Raw genomic sequence first — 14,999 nt, 5'->3', positions numbered from 1 at the left:
TGGGTTGTCTAGGCCACAGTGCAATTTTTTAGAAGAACAACAGCAACAAGAACATGTTCAATTTTGAGTACTTCTAAGAGTTTAGAATATTTATTTTTTATTTGTATTTATTTATTTGTATTTATTTTATTATTTATTTATGTTTTTTTATTTTATTTATTTTTCATTTTTATCAATTAATTTTTATGTATTGTATTTTTGTATTTATTTATATTTTTATTTTTATTTAATTTTTATTTAAAGGCACATGTCTACACATTGTTCCCAGAGGCAAAATTGTTATTTCTTATTTTGTTTTTTTTACACTGATGTGTAATAACGGCTGTGTCTCAATTCGCCAAATGCACCCTTCAAGGGTCCTTACGAAGTACTCCTCAAAGTGCAGTTTCAAGGTTCCGGTGGAGAATCTGTCCTCCTCAGTGTAGCCTCCATCTTGCTGAAGTGGGACAGGCCCACACCACGGACCGCACTTCCACCGCTGTCTTTGAGCGTACGATACGCACATTACGTACGTTATTTTTAATGATTTATTATTTAATAGAAGAAAAGTCAAGATGTCGTCGTCGCAGCCGTTTCTTTCTGTTTAGATTGAATATCAATAGGCAAATATAACGTTTGAGGTGATTTTTTTACTCAATTGTAGCTACTTCATAACTTTAACAAAATAAACCTTGTGAAAACGTAATAATGGAGACAGAGGAAACAGGATCATTTTCACATTCATAGTCTATAAACCAGAGACACTGATTAGTTGTACATAAAGTGGGATATTGCAGTTTAATGGTTCAGTATTTTGTCCAGTGTCTGCACCACTTTAATAACAGTAGAGGGCGCTGTTTCCCTTCTGTGCCGTGCCAGTTCTTTTCATCTTATTATTGTGAAGTATTTTCGAGCAGTGCAGCGCTACATCAAACTAGTGTCTTGATTTACTAACATGAAGGTAAATGACACGTGTCCACCAGGGGGCGCAGACCTATGGAATGTACCGGAAGTCATGAATATTTTGTGCCCGTCTCAGGACTCTGTTCTGTCCTTTCCTGAGAGTCCGTTGCTTCATTGTTCACATTACCTGTGTGGATCATTAAACCTTCTGACTTTATGTTTCAGTCTCTTGGTCTTTGACACAATAGAATCGAACATTCTTACATTATTCTTATTGCAGTAATAATTTTTAATGATAATATTGTCTTCTTATTGTCTAGCAATAACTGCACATTCCTTTATTCCATGTAACTCCTTTTTAATCAAACACGGCCTGTACTTATCTTTATTCAGATTTAACAGTTTCATGTCGCTCTGTTGTAGATGAGGTAAACCAGTACGAACATTTGAACGTATATTGCGCAGTGGACTCCATTTTCTTCTGTTTCTTGCATAGTCGCGGTGCATGACGGGATATAGAAGTGCGTGAAGTGTGCACGGATGCACGCTGCGGTTACGTCCGATCTCCATGGAAACGGTGCAAAGGGAAGGGCAGATTTGTCGGCCGCATTCAGTAGGGTGGGTTGAAATGGGACAGCCCTTGTCGCGCCGGAAATTACGTCACTGCCCTTCGAACCGCCCTTCCAATGGTGATTCTAAGGCCAGGTGGGCGAATTAGGACATGGCCAACGTGTGTGTTCAGGCACTGGGCCCCGCCCGGGAGTATGACATCATCACATTTTAGTACCTGAAAACTACCAGCAGGTTTCACAGTTTGTGTTGTTTCTCAGTTTCAGGTCAAATGAAAATCATGAACCGAATACTTCAAATAAATTAAATAAACATAAATCAATAAATGTTCAGTAAACAAAAATCCCACTCAGATACTTTTCCAATTGTGGTCAGGTTTGTTGCATCTTATAGTGTCTTAGTTTTCTGTGTGTCCTTTGTAGGGCCCCGTGTGTCCTTTGTAGGGCCCCGTGTGTCCTTTGTAGGGCCCTGTGTGTTCTTCGGGGAGCGCTGTGTGGGCTCAGCGTCTCATGGTTCTCCCAGGTACAGGTGAATGACGTCCAGGTCGTGAAGCCTCTTCCACAGCGCCCTCTCCAGGTCGTAGTCGTGGTTTGCGTAGAACACGACTTCAGTTTTGGCTCCACGCTCAAAGTAGTAGTTGGAGTATTTCTCGTAGTTTTCCGTGATGAATCCGTAAGCGCTTACCTGAAAAGTAAAGACGGACAAGTTCAGATTAAACTAAATAATAAATCAGGTGAAACTTGGTGTGAAAAGTTTGAGACCCAGTGTCTTAGGCGAGTTTGTTCTGTGGCTTTAAGGGTTAATCCACCTGTCAATCAACTACCCAAAAGTCACATCTTAAACCCGACTTAAACCCGACTTAAACCCGACTTGCACGTAACCTAAACCCGACTTAACCCAGCCTACCTTGTCACAGAGCTGCAGAGCCAGGAACATCATTAAGGCTCCGTTTGTGGGTCGTACGATGGGCCAGTCTATGGTGTTCAGAGTCTCTGACTTTAGAAATCTGAGGGTCAAAGGTCAGAGGTCACAGGTCAGATTTGGTCTCATGAGTTTTACAGAAATAATCAGTTAAAAGTGACAGTGACCTGTTTCTGACGAATCTCAGGAAGTCCATGTGAAGAACGTAGAACCGCGTCTCATTGAACTGACCCGAGTAGAACTCCCAGGGACTAGAGACCAGAACAGAAGTCAGGACTGAACCAGGACTGAACCAGGACTGAACCAGGACTGAACCAGGACTGGACCAGGACTGGACCAGGACTGAACCAGGACTGAACCAGGAACAGACCAGGAACAGACCAGGAACAGACCAGGAACAGACCAGGAACAGACCAGGACTGAATCAGGACTGAACCAGGACTGAACCAGGACTGGATCAGGACTGGATCAGGAACGGACCAAGATCCGACCAGGCCCCAACCAGGGCTGAACCAGGACTGAACCAAAACTGAAGTTGAACTGAACTTTCTGCAAAACGTCAACGGGTTTCAAACGTCTGCCCTCAAACACAAAGCCGTCCAACTAGAGGCGTTTGGACACTTTGGTTCTGACGCCACTTTGTGAACTCACCATAAGGGAGTGTGACTAATCGGCTCCGGTCAAAAGACGCCAGTCGAGGCTAGCAGTTATAGCGGCTAATTTGGAGACGAGTTCCGTACTTGGAATTCCCATTACGAGTGTCGTAGCAACCAAAGAGCCAATCAGGAGCAAAGCTGTTGAAGGAAACGCCCCGAAACCAGCAGTGTGGTCACCTAGCAACGCTGTCAATCAAACTTGTTGCTAATGCTAGTGAGCAGACACCTGATTGGTCTGTTATTCATGTTCGTATCCTGCGCCGACAAAACGCGAAACGTACCCATGTTGACTTTCTGTACGCGGCTGCTAGCAGGTTAGCTTTAGCCAGTTTGAACATTCACTCAGCGACCAAAGTCTGCGGTTCAATCCCCAACTTGTGCTCTTGGGCCTGACACTTCACCCACCTGTAGAGGGCACTGTGTGTGACTAATAATAATAATAATAATAATAATAATAATGCATTTCATTTATATGCGTCTTTCAAAACTCCAAGGACACTGAACAAGATAAAAATGAGATACAAACATACAAATAGTGAATGATGGTGGTGGTTGGAGGGACCGTTGGAGCAGATTGGCAGTATCATAGTCGGTCTGTCCCTGGGCAGCTGTGGCTACGGGCCACATTAAATAAAGACGATCGTGCGGCGCTTTGAGGGGCTTGTTTAAAGAGCCATATTACGCTGTTTTCTATGTTATAATGTTGTTTCCTCATCACAAACAGACCGGGAGCCGTGTTTTGTTTCATTCACAGTTTTTTGTTTTATGTTTGGTTTTTTTTTTTGGACACGAATTTTCCGCTTAATTTGTTCCCATTGAGCACGGCCCTCGTTGGACGCTTGAACTGTTTGAGTCACTCGATTTCTCCGCTTGATTTGTGTAAACGCGAGGTGTTTACTTAGTTGTGTTTGTTTATGATCCGGTTTGGTCAGACCATTTTATTTGTTTTGATACAGACAGACCGTGCCCGTTTCCGCTCTTCTTTCGTTCATGTTTAGTTTTTATTCTTTTATGATTTGAAAATATCACAACTTTAATCCCACAACGTTCGGTCATAGTTTCAGTCAATGGAAAATGTCTTATTTCTAAAGCAGAAGTCGGCGGATTTGTTTCTTTTATCAAGTTGTTTTAGATGAATATTGTGATTTAAAATGTCCAAATTAAAACATAATGATCCAGAGATTATAACCACAGAGCACGATCCGTCGCTTTCACCCTGTAGGACCTGAGCGTCTCACCTGTGTCCTTCATATGATCCATGGGTGAGTCTCTCTCGTTTGTAAAGTCCAGTCAACCACTCAAAGTCCCTCAAGCCTTCAGGGATCAGCACATACTTTATACCCTGGAAAAAAGAGACATTATAGAACCAGGACTGAACCAAGACTAAACCAGGACTGAACCAGGACTGAACCAGGACTGAACCAGGACTGAACCAGGACTAATCCAGGACTGATCCAGGACTAATCCAGGACTAATCCAGGACTAATCCAGGACTAAATCAGGACTAAACTAGGAATGGCCCGGGACTAAACCAGGACTGAACCAGGACTGAACCAGGAGTGAACCAGGAGTGAACCAGGACTAATCCAGGACTAATCCAGGACTAAATCAGGACTAAATCAGGACTAAATCAGTACTAAACCAGGACTAAACCAGGACTAAACCAGGACTGAACCAGGACTAATCCAGCCTCACCTGATCATGCGGGGCCCCAGAGTAGTTGTACTTCTGAAGAGTAGCACTAGAAGCGGTGATGGAGTACGAGGTGTGGACGTAGACGTCGGTTCTATTGCCCACGTCGTCTTCGAATCCTTTTGTCAGGGCGCCGTTCACCCTGCCGCCAAAAAACAAAACATGCTTTTAAAGCAATTTTTCTACGGAGAACAAAAGTGCATTTCCAAGAACTTTGAAAACTGTGGTTATCAAGCCTCCCCTAAAGAAGAGCAGCCTTGATGCCACGATATTGAACTATTATCGACCGATCTCAAATCTGCCGTTTCTAGGCAAAGTCCGTGTAAAAAGTTCCTTACAACAGATTATTAACTTTCTCCAAATGAATAACTCCTTTGATGTTTTCAGGTTTTAGACCCACCACAGCTTCTGTTGTCTTGATCCTGTTGGATATGAGTTCTGCCTTTGACTCTGTGGATCATGGGATCGTCTTACACAGACTTGAGGACTTGTCTATGTTTTATATCCAAAAGTCTCTACTGCTGTGCTCGTCGTGTTTATTCTGGCTGCTCCTCTCTGCTCTCTGAGCCTGAGAGACGGCAGAGTCCTGACTTAGTCCTGCTTTAGTCCTGGTTCAGTTCTGGTGCAGTCCTAGTTCAAACAGCTCACTGGTTACTAAACATGTGAGAAGTCGTGTTGATGTTTAGTTTTGATGCTTTTGGTGAGAATTTACAATGTAAATCATGTAAATGAGTGTCAGTGTAAACCACAGTGAGCTGTGCGTTTGTGTGGACAGAGGCGTGTCTCATCTTAGGCCTGGTGTTTCTTTGACACGGTCTGGTGCCGTCTCCATGGAGATAACTTTATTAGTCACACAATGTAGAAATTCCTGTGTCGCAGTGTACAAACTCTATGTATAGATGTGTTTGTACAGTTCTCCTGCTCCTTTTGAGCCTCAGGGACATTAGTGTCCACAAACTGTCCTCAAGTAAGAGGAATGTTACTTCAATAATATTACTCAAGCAGAAGTACAAAGTAGTGGTCCAAGCAATGGTAAAAGGTATTTAGTAAAATTACTACTTAAGAATAACTTAAGGAGTAACTACATGAAATAATACACAAATTCAGTTGTTTTCAGACACAAAAAGACAAAAACTAAGTCATATCCAAAGGAGCTGCAGGAAAAAGCTACAAATCATTTCATATTGTTACGTAAAACTCAAGTCACTTTAGACTCACTATGTATATAGTAGTAAAAGTATGATTACTGAAGTAAATATATCTGTTTTGCCTGTTGAATCATGTTATTAACTCAATGCTCTCTTTAAAATCTCAGCTGATCAAATAAATAAATAGAAAATAATAAACACAGCAGATACAAGAGGCTGAAGTGAGATTCCTGGGTGGCTGCTAAGTCACATGGGAGAAACTCGGAGTAGAGCTGCTGCTCCTCCATGTGGAGAGTCAGATCTGGTCCACTGCTCCTGAGATTTTGGTGTTTTAATGACTGGGTGGAGATCATGGGCCAAACCCAAGTGTAATTTATCTGCTGCTGTTTAAAAACGTAACACAGGGAGAAGATAACCCTCCACTCAGAGATCAGGAGTCTAACCCACAACCTCTTCACTGAGAGGAGGCAGGTTAACCACTCTGCCACAGTGGTCTGACCTGAAGACATAGTCGTGGCTGTCAATCTCTGCTCCCTTCTTGGACCTCCAGAGCACTCCTCCGTTGGCGACCACAGCACAGGTGATGCAGGGTCTGCCTGGTTTAGGCAGCAGCAGAGGCTCCTTGGGCTTCTGGACCAGGCTCAGACCGGCCATCACATCTGAGAGAGACATTTTAATGGTACAGTTATTCTGCACGTCTTTAGTTGTCATTGCGTCCTCTTGGAGAACTCGCTGTCCAAAACATTTCCCTCTTTATCGCGGGACATTGAATCTAGCCTGAAAATTTAAAATTAAAACATCCTCATTCACAAAGTAAAACCATTCCTTGGGCTTCGTATTTATTTTGGGGAAGTGATAGAACCAAAAATTAAAGAAAACAGCTGCTACAAGAGGACACGGTGAGCTAACGGTGGCTAACGCTAACAGTCTATGATCAGTGTGAATCTGTGTAAACATACGGCGTCATCGCTCTGACTCGTCTCAGTTAAAGGCGTCTGTAATGCTGCATTCAGACTGTGGCGTCAGGGGTTTACGCGCAGAGTCTATGGAGGAGGCGTGTCTAGGCGAGTCCAATGTTTCCACGGCGTTTGAGCATCAACACTAAAGGCCAAACATAAGGCCCTGGGTTTATGGTGGCAGCTGTAGTCCACTCAACCAGAACTAAACCAGGTCTGGACCAGGACTCGACTGAACTTTTCTAGAACTAGAGCAGGACTAGAGCAGGACTAGAGCAGGACTAGACCAGGACTAGACCAGGACTAGACCAGGACTAGACCAGGACTAGACCAGGACTAGACCAGGACTGACCTTGGTGGTTGAAGTCCATGAAGCCGAAGGGGTTGTTGAAGTGTGATAGTCTGTTCCACTCGCTCATGCTGATGCTGCCGTTGTACACGTACATTCGAATGTTTGGGATGAACTTGTCTTTCAGCTCCGGCTCCGACTGGATCCTCCTCCACAAACTGCTGTCACATTTCTGCAGGACACAGAACACACTGCATTTCTACTATGTTCTGTGTGTTGTTTTGGACACTGTAGTCCAGTGTCTCTCAAACTTTTCACACCAAGTACCACAAAAGGAAAGATTTGGCTTACCGAGTACCACCAGATCTAAACCAGGTCTGTAACAGGACTATTCCAGGTCTAATCTAGAGCTAAACCAGGTCTAAAAGTGGACTGCATCATTGGTACTGTAGTTCTAAACAAGAAATTATGCAAAAGAGGACAAAATGTGGATATAATGAACTCTAAATAAGGCAAAACCACAAACTAAAGAGCTGTCCACGCACATGTGTCCTGTGGCTCAGGTCTAGAACCAGGACGTACTTCACACACGTGTCCTTCTGTCTTTCTTATTCTGTAAAGCTCTTTGAATTACCTCATGTACAAATTGTGCTGTACAAATAAAGTTGTCTTGCCTTACGCTTGAGAAACACTCTGCTCTTGGCTGATTGTGTCACTCAGTATCATTTCTACACGGGCGACTGAAGTTTATACGGTTAAATACGCTAAGGTTTCGCCGCTCATCCAAGTAGCTTCTTCAGTTCTGCCCGAGCGCTGAAAGTCATGACTTTATTCTGCCCGAACACACCCTAGTTTCTCTAATAACAGTAATTACCGTTATTAGTTAAGTTAAGCCACGGATCACCACAAATGAACCACACTGCGCCTACGGGCAGGAAAAAAGAACATTCACACATCACACATCGCATTTGTCTCATGCTTTTGAAAATCTGTTTGGAAATTGTTTACATTTGTACAGATGACGCAGCAGATCCTTCTCCTTTATCCTTTTCACTGTTATTCATTTACGTTGGCGGAATTTCATTTGGACAACATGGAATTGTGATGGTTGTTCACTTTATACTCATTATATCCGTGTTTAGTGCAGATTATAAATCGCACTTTGCTTCATAGTTTGTCCGGGGGTGCGACTTATACGTGAAATTATTCAAATATACGACCACACGAGGGCGCTCTAGGCTTGTACCAGTATCTTCTACTCCAGTAACATTGAAAATAAAAACTAGAATTTCAACATTATGGTCATTTAAAAGACATCTGAGAAAGACTGAACAAAAATACTCGCTCTAAAGGAAAATGGTATTCTGCCGAGTCTGACGAGCCGCGCGGAGAAGGAAGCGGAAAGCGAAACTTCCTCAGGAGTTGACGGAGTTGTTCAGAAGCGACACCAAGGATGAAGAATTCAGTGGGTTTATTGATTTGGAGTGAGATCCAGAGTAAACTTGTTGCTTGTTTTTTCTGCTTTATTTATCTGATTAACCAGACACGTGTTCAGTTCTGTCTGTGCTTCATGGAGCTGAATAAATATAAATGTGTTAGCGTTAGCGTTAGCGTGATGTACTGATATTCATGCCTGTTGTTCCACATTTTATTGTTTTTATTATAATTTGCCTTTAAAGATAAAATGTCTGTTCTTGGACTTGGATTTTGTAAAAATAAATTTCCCCCAAAAATGCGACTTATACTCCAGAGCGACGTATACATGTTTTTTTCTTCATTATCAAGCAGTTTTTTTGGCTGGTGCGACTTATACTCCAGAGCGACGTATAGTCCAGAAAACACGGTATTTATTTTTGTTGTTCAAAGCCGAAGCTTGAACTCGAAAACTTTGGTCAGGATGTTACTACGAACATGATAATTGGATCTGATGATCCAAGATGGCGCCACGTACGGTCGCCCTGGTGATTTGGTGCGCTGTGTGTTTTTTGTTTTTGTGCGTTTGTCCTGTGTTCGCGTGCTCTTACACCCGTGAAGAGCTCTTATCCATCAGAACTACCACTCCTGTCGATCTACTGCCGGTCTTTTTAGTTCCTGCAGTAGATTTTGTTCACTCTTTGGCCAAAAGAGTGAGACGCCGAAGACGAGGAAAGCGGGCAGGGGCCTTGGTGCGCCTCCGGAGACGCGGCGCTCGCACGCCCCTACCTGGAATTTTCCTGTCTAACGTTCGCTCACTCAGCAACAAGACGGACGAACTGGCGCTGCTGATGAGGAGAAACAAAGACTTCTCTTCCTCTTGCGTCTTATGCTTCACGGAGACATGGCTCAATGAGCGTATCCCGGACTGTGCGCTTCAACTGGAGGGATTCCAACTCCTCCGCGCGGACAGACAACGGGGACTCTCCGGGGGAAAGACGAAAGGTGGAGGTGTCTGTTTCTTCATCAACAACGCCTGGTGTACGGATGTGACTGTGATCTCCCAACACTGCTCTCCCGCCGTGGAATATCTTTTCATTAACTGTAGGCCTTTCTATTCTCCACGTGAGTTCACTTCATTCATTCTGGCCGCTGTTTACATCCCTCCGTGCGCGGACACGCACGAGGCCCAGCGCGTGCTCGCGGAGCAGATTCTGGATGTGGAGCGAACCTTCCCGGACTCTTTACTGATCATCCTGGGGGATTTTAATAAGGGAAATCTGAGCCAGGAACTACCCAAATATAAACAGTTTATTAATTGCCCGACGAGAGAGCAGAAGACGCTGGATCACTGTTACACAACGGTCAGTGGAGCCTACAGAGCCGTGACCCGCGCTGCTCTAGGATACTCTGATCACGTCATGGTTCACCTCATCCCTGCTTACAAACAACGGCTGAAACTCTCCAAACCTGCTGTGAGGACTTCTAAGAAGTGGACCAGTGAGGCTGTGGAGGAGCTTCGCACGTGTTTGGACACTACAGACTGGGATGTGTTTAAGGCCACAGACAGTTTGGATGAGTACACAGATACTGTGACGTCATACATTCAGTTCTGTGAGGACAGCATCATTCCATCATGCACCAGGGTGACTTTTAACAACGACAAACCCTGGTTCACACCCAGACTTAGACATTTGAGGAGGGAAAAGGAGATGGCTTTCAGGGCAGGAGATCGTGAAGGCTACAGGCGTTGCAAGTATGCGTTTAGCAAAGAGGTGGAAAAGGCTAAAGCGAAATACAATACACGTCTGGAGCAGCAATTCTCCACCAACGACTCTGCTTCTGTCTGGAGAGGGCTTAGGCAAATCACCAACTACAGGCCCAAAGCCCCTCCCGCCGTGGACAACAAACAACTAGCAGAAAAGTTAAACGGCTTTTATGCGAGGTTTGAAGTTTCACACCCCTCCCCCTCCTCCCCCACCATCATGGACATTACCTCCAAACCCACCTCGGACCCCCCCTCCTCCCCCACTGCCCTCACAGTTGTGGAGCAGGACGTGACTAAGCTTTTCAGGAAGCAGAATCCCCGTAAGGCCGCAGGCCCAGACGGTGTCTCTCCTTCCACCCTTAGACACTGTGCTGAGGAACTGGCTCCTGTCTTCACGGACATTTTTAACACCTCCCTGGAGTCATGTCATGTCCCAGCCTGCTTCAAGCTGTCCACCATTGTCCCCGTCCCCAAGAAGCCCAGGATCACTGGACTTAATGACTACAGACCTGTGGCGCTGACGTCTGTAGTCATGAAGTCATTTGAGCGCCTGGTCCTGCACCACCTCAAGTCCTTCACCTCCCCCCTCCTGGACCCTCTGCAGTTTGCCTACAGAGCCAATCGGTCTGTGGACGACGCCATTAACCTGGCCCTTCACTTCATCCTCCAGCATCTGGACTCCCCGGGAACCTACGCCAGGATCCTGTTTGTGGACTTCAGCTCTGCATTCAACACCATCCTCCCTGCTCTGCTCCAGGACAAGCTCGCTCAGCTCAACGTGCCTGACTCCACCTGCAGGTGGATCACTGACTTCCTGACAGACAGGAGACAGCGCGTGCGGCTGGGGAAGAATGTCTCGGACACTCGGACTATCAGCACAGGATCTCCACAGGGCTGTGTACTTTCTCCCCTGCTCTTCTCCCTGTACACCAACTGCTGCACCTCCAGCCACGACTCCGTCAAACTGGTTAAGTTTGCGGATGACACCACCCTCATCGGACTCATCTCGGACAGCGATGAGTCTGCCTACAGGAGGGAGGTGGACCGGCTGGTGTCCTGGTGCAGCAGCAACAACCTGGAGCTCAACGCCCAGAAGACAGTGGAGATGATCGTGGACTTCAGGAAAGTCACAGCCCCCCTGCCTCCCCTCACCCTGACGGACTCCCCCATCACCACTGTGGACTCTTTCCGCTTCCTGGGCACCTGCATCACCCAGGATCTCAAGTGGGAGCCGACCATCAGCTCCCTCATCAAGAAAGCCCAGCAGAGGATGTTCCACCTGCGGCAGCTGAGGAAACGCAAGCTGCCAGTCCAGATGATGGTGCAGTTTTACACGGCCATCATTGAGTCCATCCTCACCTCCTCCATCACTGTGTGGTTCGCTGGGGCCACTGCCAGGGACAGACAGAGACTGCAGCGCATTGTGCGCTCTGCTGAGAAGGTGATTGGCTGCAGCCTTCCATCTATACAGGACCTGTACGTCTCCAGGACTCGGGGGCGAGCAGGCCGTATAGCAGCTGACACCTCTCACCCTGGACATGGACTATTTGAGCCACTTCCCTCTGGCAGGAGGCTACGGTCCATTGGGACCAGAACCTCTCGCCATAAGAACAGTTTCTTCCCCTCTGCTGTTTGTCTCATGAACACTCTATAATATCTGCACTAAACTGGACACTTTATAACACCGGTCACTTTAATAAGCCACTTTGCACTGTTGTTCTGATGCTGCTATTGTACATATTTTTTCCCTTTAAGTATTTCATTTGATTTTTTTAAGCATATCTTTTTAACTTTGTGCATGCTCTTATTTGTATTTGTATTTATTCAGTGTGTTTATGTTGCACTTTTTCACCGTATCAAGTTCCTAGTTTGTGAACTGTGTTCACAGACTATGGCAATAAAAGTCTTCTGATTCTGATTCTGATTCTGATAAAAATAACCCTTCAAATCATATGAAAAGTACTTTTACTTTTCAGTCCAGATCAAAAATATAGTGGAGTAGAAAGTACAGATACTGCTCTCAAACGCAGTGAAGTAAAAGTAAAAATGACCCACTGTGAAATGCACTTAAGTAAAGTACAGATACCTAAAAATTCATTAAAATACATTAAAAAATGTACAGTTTTATAGATGTATATTAGAGTTAGATTGATCTGCCATCAGCCTTAAATCTCCTGCGCGGGTCGATATTTTGTTTTAACCAACCTGCCGCCTAAAAAAATCCACAAAAAACTATTTGAACACTCCAGAGGAAGTTGATCACATGGCTCTGTTAAAGGTTTACGCTAAAAAATGTGGCTGTGGGTGAGTTTGTAGTAAATTTACATTACATAAGTTGGGAAAAATTATGAATTGCCCCAAAAATATCGACAGAACTTATTGGGCATCGGCTTCTCTGTATTCTACGCAATCGTTATCGGCATCTGTCATGAAAAAACTCGTATCGGTTGATCTTTAATGTAAATATAAACAGACCTGTGTCGTCTTGTGCGGACGCCTGTCGGTCCTGTACTTATCGTCGAAGTCCCACTCGGGCAGTTTGCTGTAGTTCTTGCGGTACATGATGGGGATGGGGGTGAGGCCGGGCGGATCTGTCGTGGTGGGAGGAGCCGTGGACCACTCGGAACGCCGCAGCTGTGGGACGCCTCGAGGGACACTGCAGACGGAGAGAGAAAGAGTATCTGGTTTTAATCTGGTCTTAAAAACGTGAAAAACAGCCGTTATTCAACCCCAAAGACGCGATCGCTGTCAGTTGAAAGAGTTTTAAGACGTAAGATTAATACGACAAGTTTGTGGAGCCGATCCCAAACGAACAATGAGAAGGTTTAACATTTGAGGCTCAAACGTTTGCAGAACTAAACGAGGACTAAACGAGGACTAAACGAGGACTAAACGAGGACTAAACGAGGACTAAACGAGGACTAAACGAGGACTAAAGCAGGACTAAATGAGAACTAAAGCAGGACTGAAGCAGGACTGAAGCAGGACTAAAGCAAGATTAAAGCGGGACTAAACGAGGACTAAAGCAGGACTAAACGAGGACTAAACGAGGACTAAACGAGGACTAAAGCAGGACTAAAGCAGGACTAAACGAGGACTAAAGCAGGAGTAAAGCAGGACTAAAGCAGGACTAAACGAGGACTAAAGCAGGAGTAAAGCAGGACTAAACGAGGACTAAAGCAGGACTAAAGCAGGACTAAAGCAGGACTAAACGAGGACTAAACGAGGACTAAAGCAGGACTAAAGCAGGACTAAACGAGGACTAAAGCAGGAGTAAAGCAGGACTAAACGAGGACTAAAGCAGGACTAAAGCAGGACTAAAGCAGGACTAAACGAGGACTAAAGCAGGACTAAAGCAGGACTAAAGCAGGACTAAAGCAAGATTAAAGCGGGACTAAACGAGGACTAAAGCAGGACTAAACGAGGACTAAACGAGGACTAAACGAGGACTAAAGCAGGACTAAAGCAGGACTAAACGAGGACTAAAGCAGGAGTAAAGCAGGACTAAAGCAGGACTAAACGAGGACTAAAGCAGGAGTAAAGCAGGACTAAACGAGGACTAAAGCAGGACTAAAGCAGGACTAAAGCAGGACTAAACGAGGACTAAACGAGGACTAAAGCAGGACTAAAGCAGGACTAAACGAGGACTAAAGCAGGAGTAAAGCAGGACTAAACGAGGACTAAAGCAGGACTAAAGCAGGACTAAAGCAGGACTAAACGAGGACTAAACCAGGACTAAACCAGGACTAAACCAGGACTAAACATGGGGAATCAGCGTTTCATTTTTCTGCAGCTAAAACCTGGAACATTCTTCCTGAAGATGTGACTCAGGCCTCGACTTTGACAATGTTTAAATCCAGGCTCAGAACTCAGAAAGTTTGGAGATTTCTTTCAGTAACCGTGGATCTCCCATAGACTTACATTTCACAATTCTCCAACAATCAGGTCCTGTGTTTGTTAAGACTCATGGGAAAGAACCGCATCAGCCTATCCCAGCGCCGTGGTGCAATATCACAGTGGGCGTGGCCAACGGTCACGGTTTAAAGCCCAGATGATGGATGATGGTTTGAGTCACGGCACTTATCTCTAATCTTATGTAAATTAAAAAACATCTGCGCATATGACAGGTTTGACTGGTCCATTCACTTAAACAAATTGCTTCCTGGTTGGACATTTGATATGTTTATTTGTGTTTTGGTCAAAGCCAGAACTTCGTCAAAAATGGCGAAAATTAGATGCTAATTGATGCTTAAGACAGAATCGAAACTAGACACTCTGGTACCTAAAATTATACTTCAAAAATTACTTTTCCTTTGTACTTCCCATGACTACTTTAAATCTATTCAAAGTTCAGATTTTTAATAACGTTTGTCGGACTCACCCAAAGATGAGTTCGGTCCAGGACATGTAACCAACCACAGTTACCACGACAACGGTGCACAAAACGATAATGTGAAATAAAACCTGCCTGGCCATGTCCCACTGTCTGTTTTGTCTCTGTGGTTCTGAGCGCGGCACAGAGCAGAGGTAAAGAGAGGACAGGTGAGTGCGCACGAGGAGGGAGGGTGTGCACGAGGAGGGAGGGGCGTGCACGAGGAGGGAGGGGCGTGCAAGAGGAAGAGCCGTGTCTTGCTGCTTTCTGTGTCTCTGCTGCTCTGAGCACAGGTGTGGACAGGTGAGCACAGGTGTGGACAGGTGAGCACA

The 14,999-nt window shown here is 45.0% G+C and overlaps 1 protein-coding gene across 1 annotated transcript; it reads right to left on the bottom strand.

Annotated features, from left to right (window-relative positions):
- Window positions 1–464: 464 nt before the first annotated feature.
- On the bottom strand, window positions 465–14,801 carry LOC117386988 (alpha-N-acetylgalactosaminide alpha-2,6-sialyltransferase 1-like). Its single transcript, XM_033984378.2, has 9 exons — window positions 14,677–14,801; window positions 12,771–12,951; window positions 7,178–7,346; window positions 6,369–6,528; window positions 4,725–4,863; window positions 4,268–4,371; window positions 2,541–2,624; window positions 2,359–2,458; window positions 465–2,136 (listed from the first exon to the last, which is right to left on the bottom strand). The coding sequence occupies exons 1-9, from the start codon at window positions 14,769–14,771 to the stop codon at window positions 1,960–1,962; spliced, it is 1,209 nt and encodes a 402-aa protein (XP_033840269.2). The 5' UTR covers window positions 14,772–14,801; the 3' UTR covers window positions 465–1,959.
- Window positions 14,802–14,999: the final 198 nt, after the last annotated feature.

This window comes from Periophthalmus magnuspinnatus, chromosome 19 (genome assembly GCF_009829125.3).
Source record: "Periophthalmus magnuspinnatus isolate fPerMag1 chromosome 19, fPerMag1.2.pri, whole genome shotgun sequence".
NCBI lineage: Eukaryota > Metazoa > Chordata > Actinopteri > Gobiiformes > Gobiidae > Periophthalmus > Periophthalmus magnuspinnatus.
This window is presented reverse-complemented; position numbering and strand designations above follow the sequence as displayed.

Bases quoted from the DNA above. Each gene is read 5' to 3' on its own strand.
- LOC117386988 (XM_033984378.2), bottom strand. From the start codon at position 14,771: ATGGCCAGGCAGGTTTTATTTCACATTATCGTTTTGTGCACCGTTGTC. The intron at 12,952-14,676 runs GTGAGTCCGACA...CTCCGTCTGCAG, and splicing joins TGGACCGAACTCATCTTTGG to TGTCCCTCGAGGCGTCCCAC. The intron at 4,864-6,368 runs GTCAGACCACTG...TTTTGGCGGCAG, and splicing joins AGCCACGACTATGTCTTCAG to GGTGAACGGCGCCCTGACAA.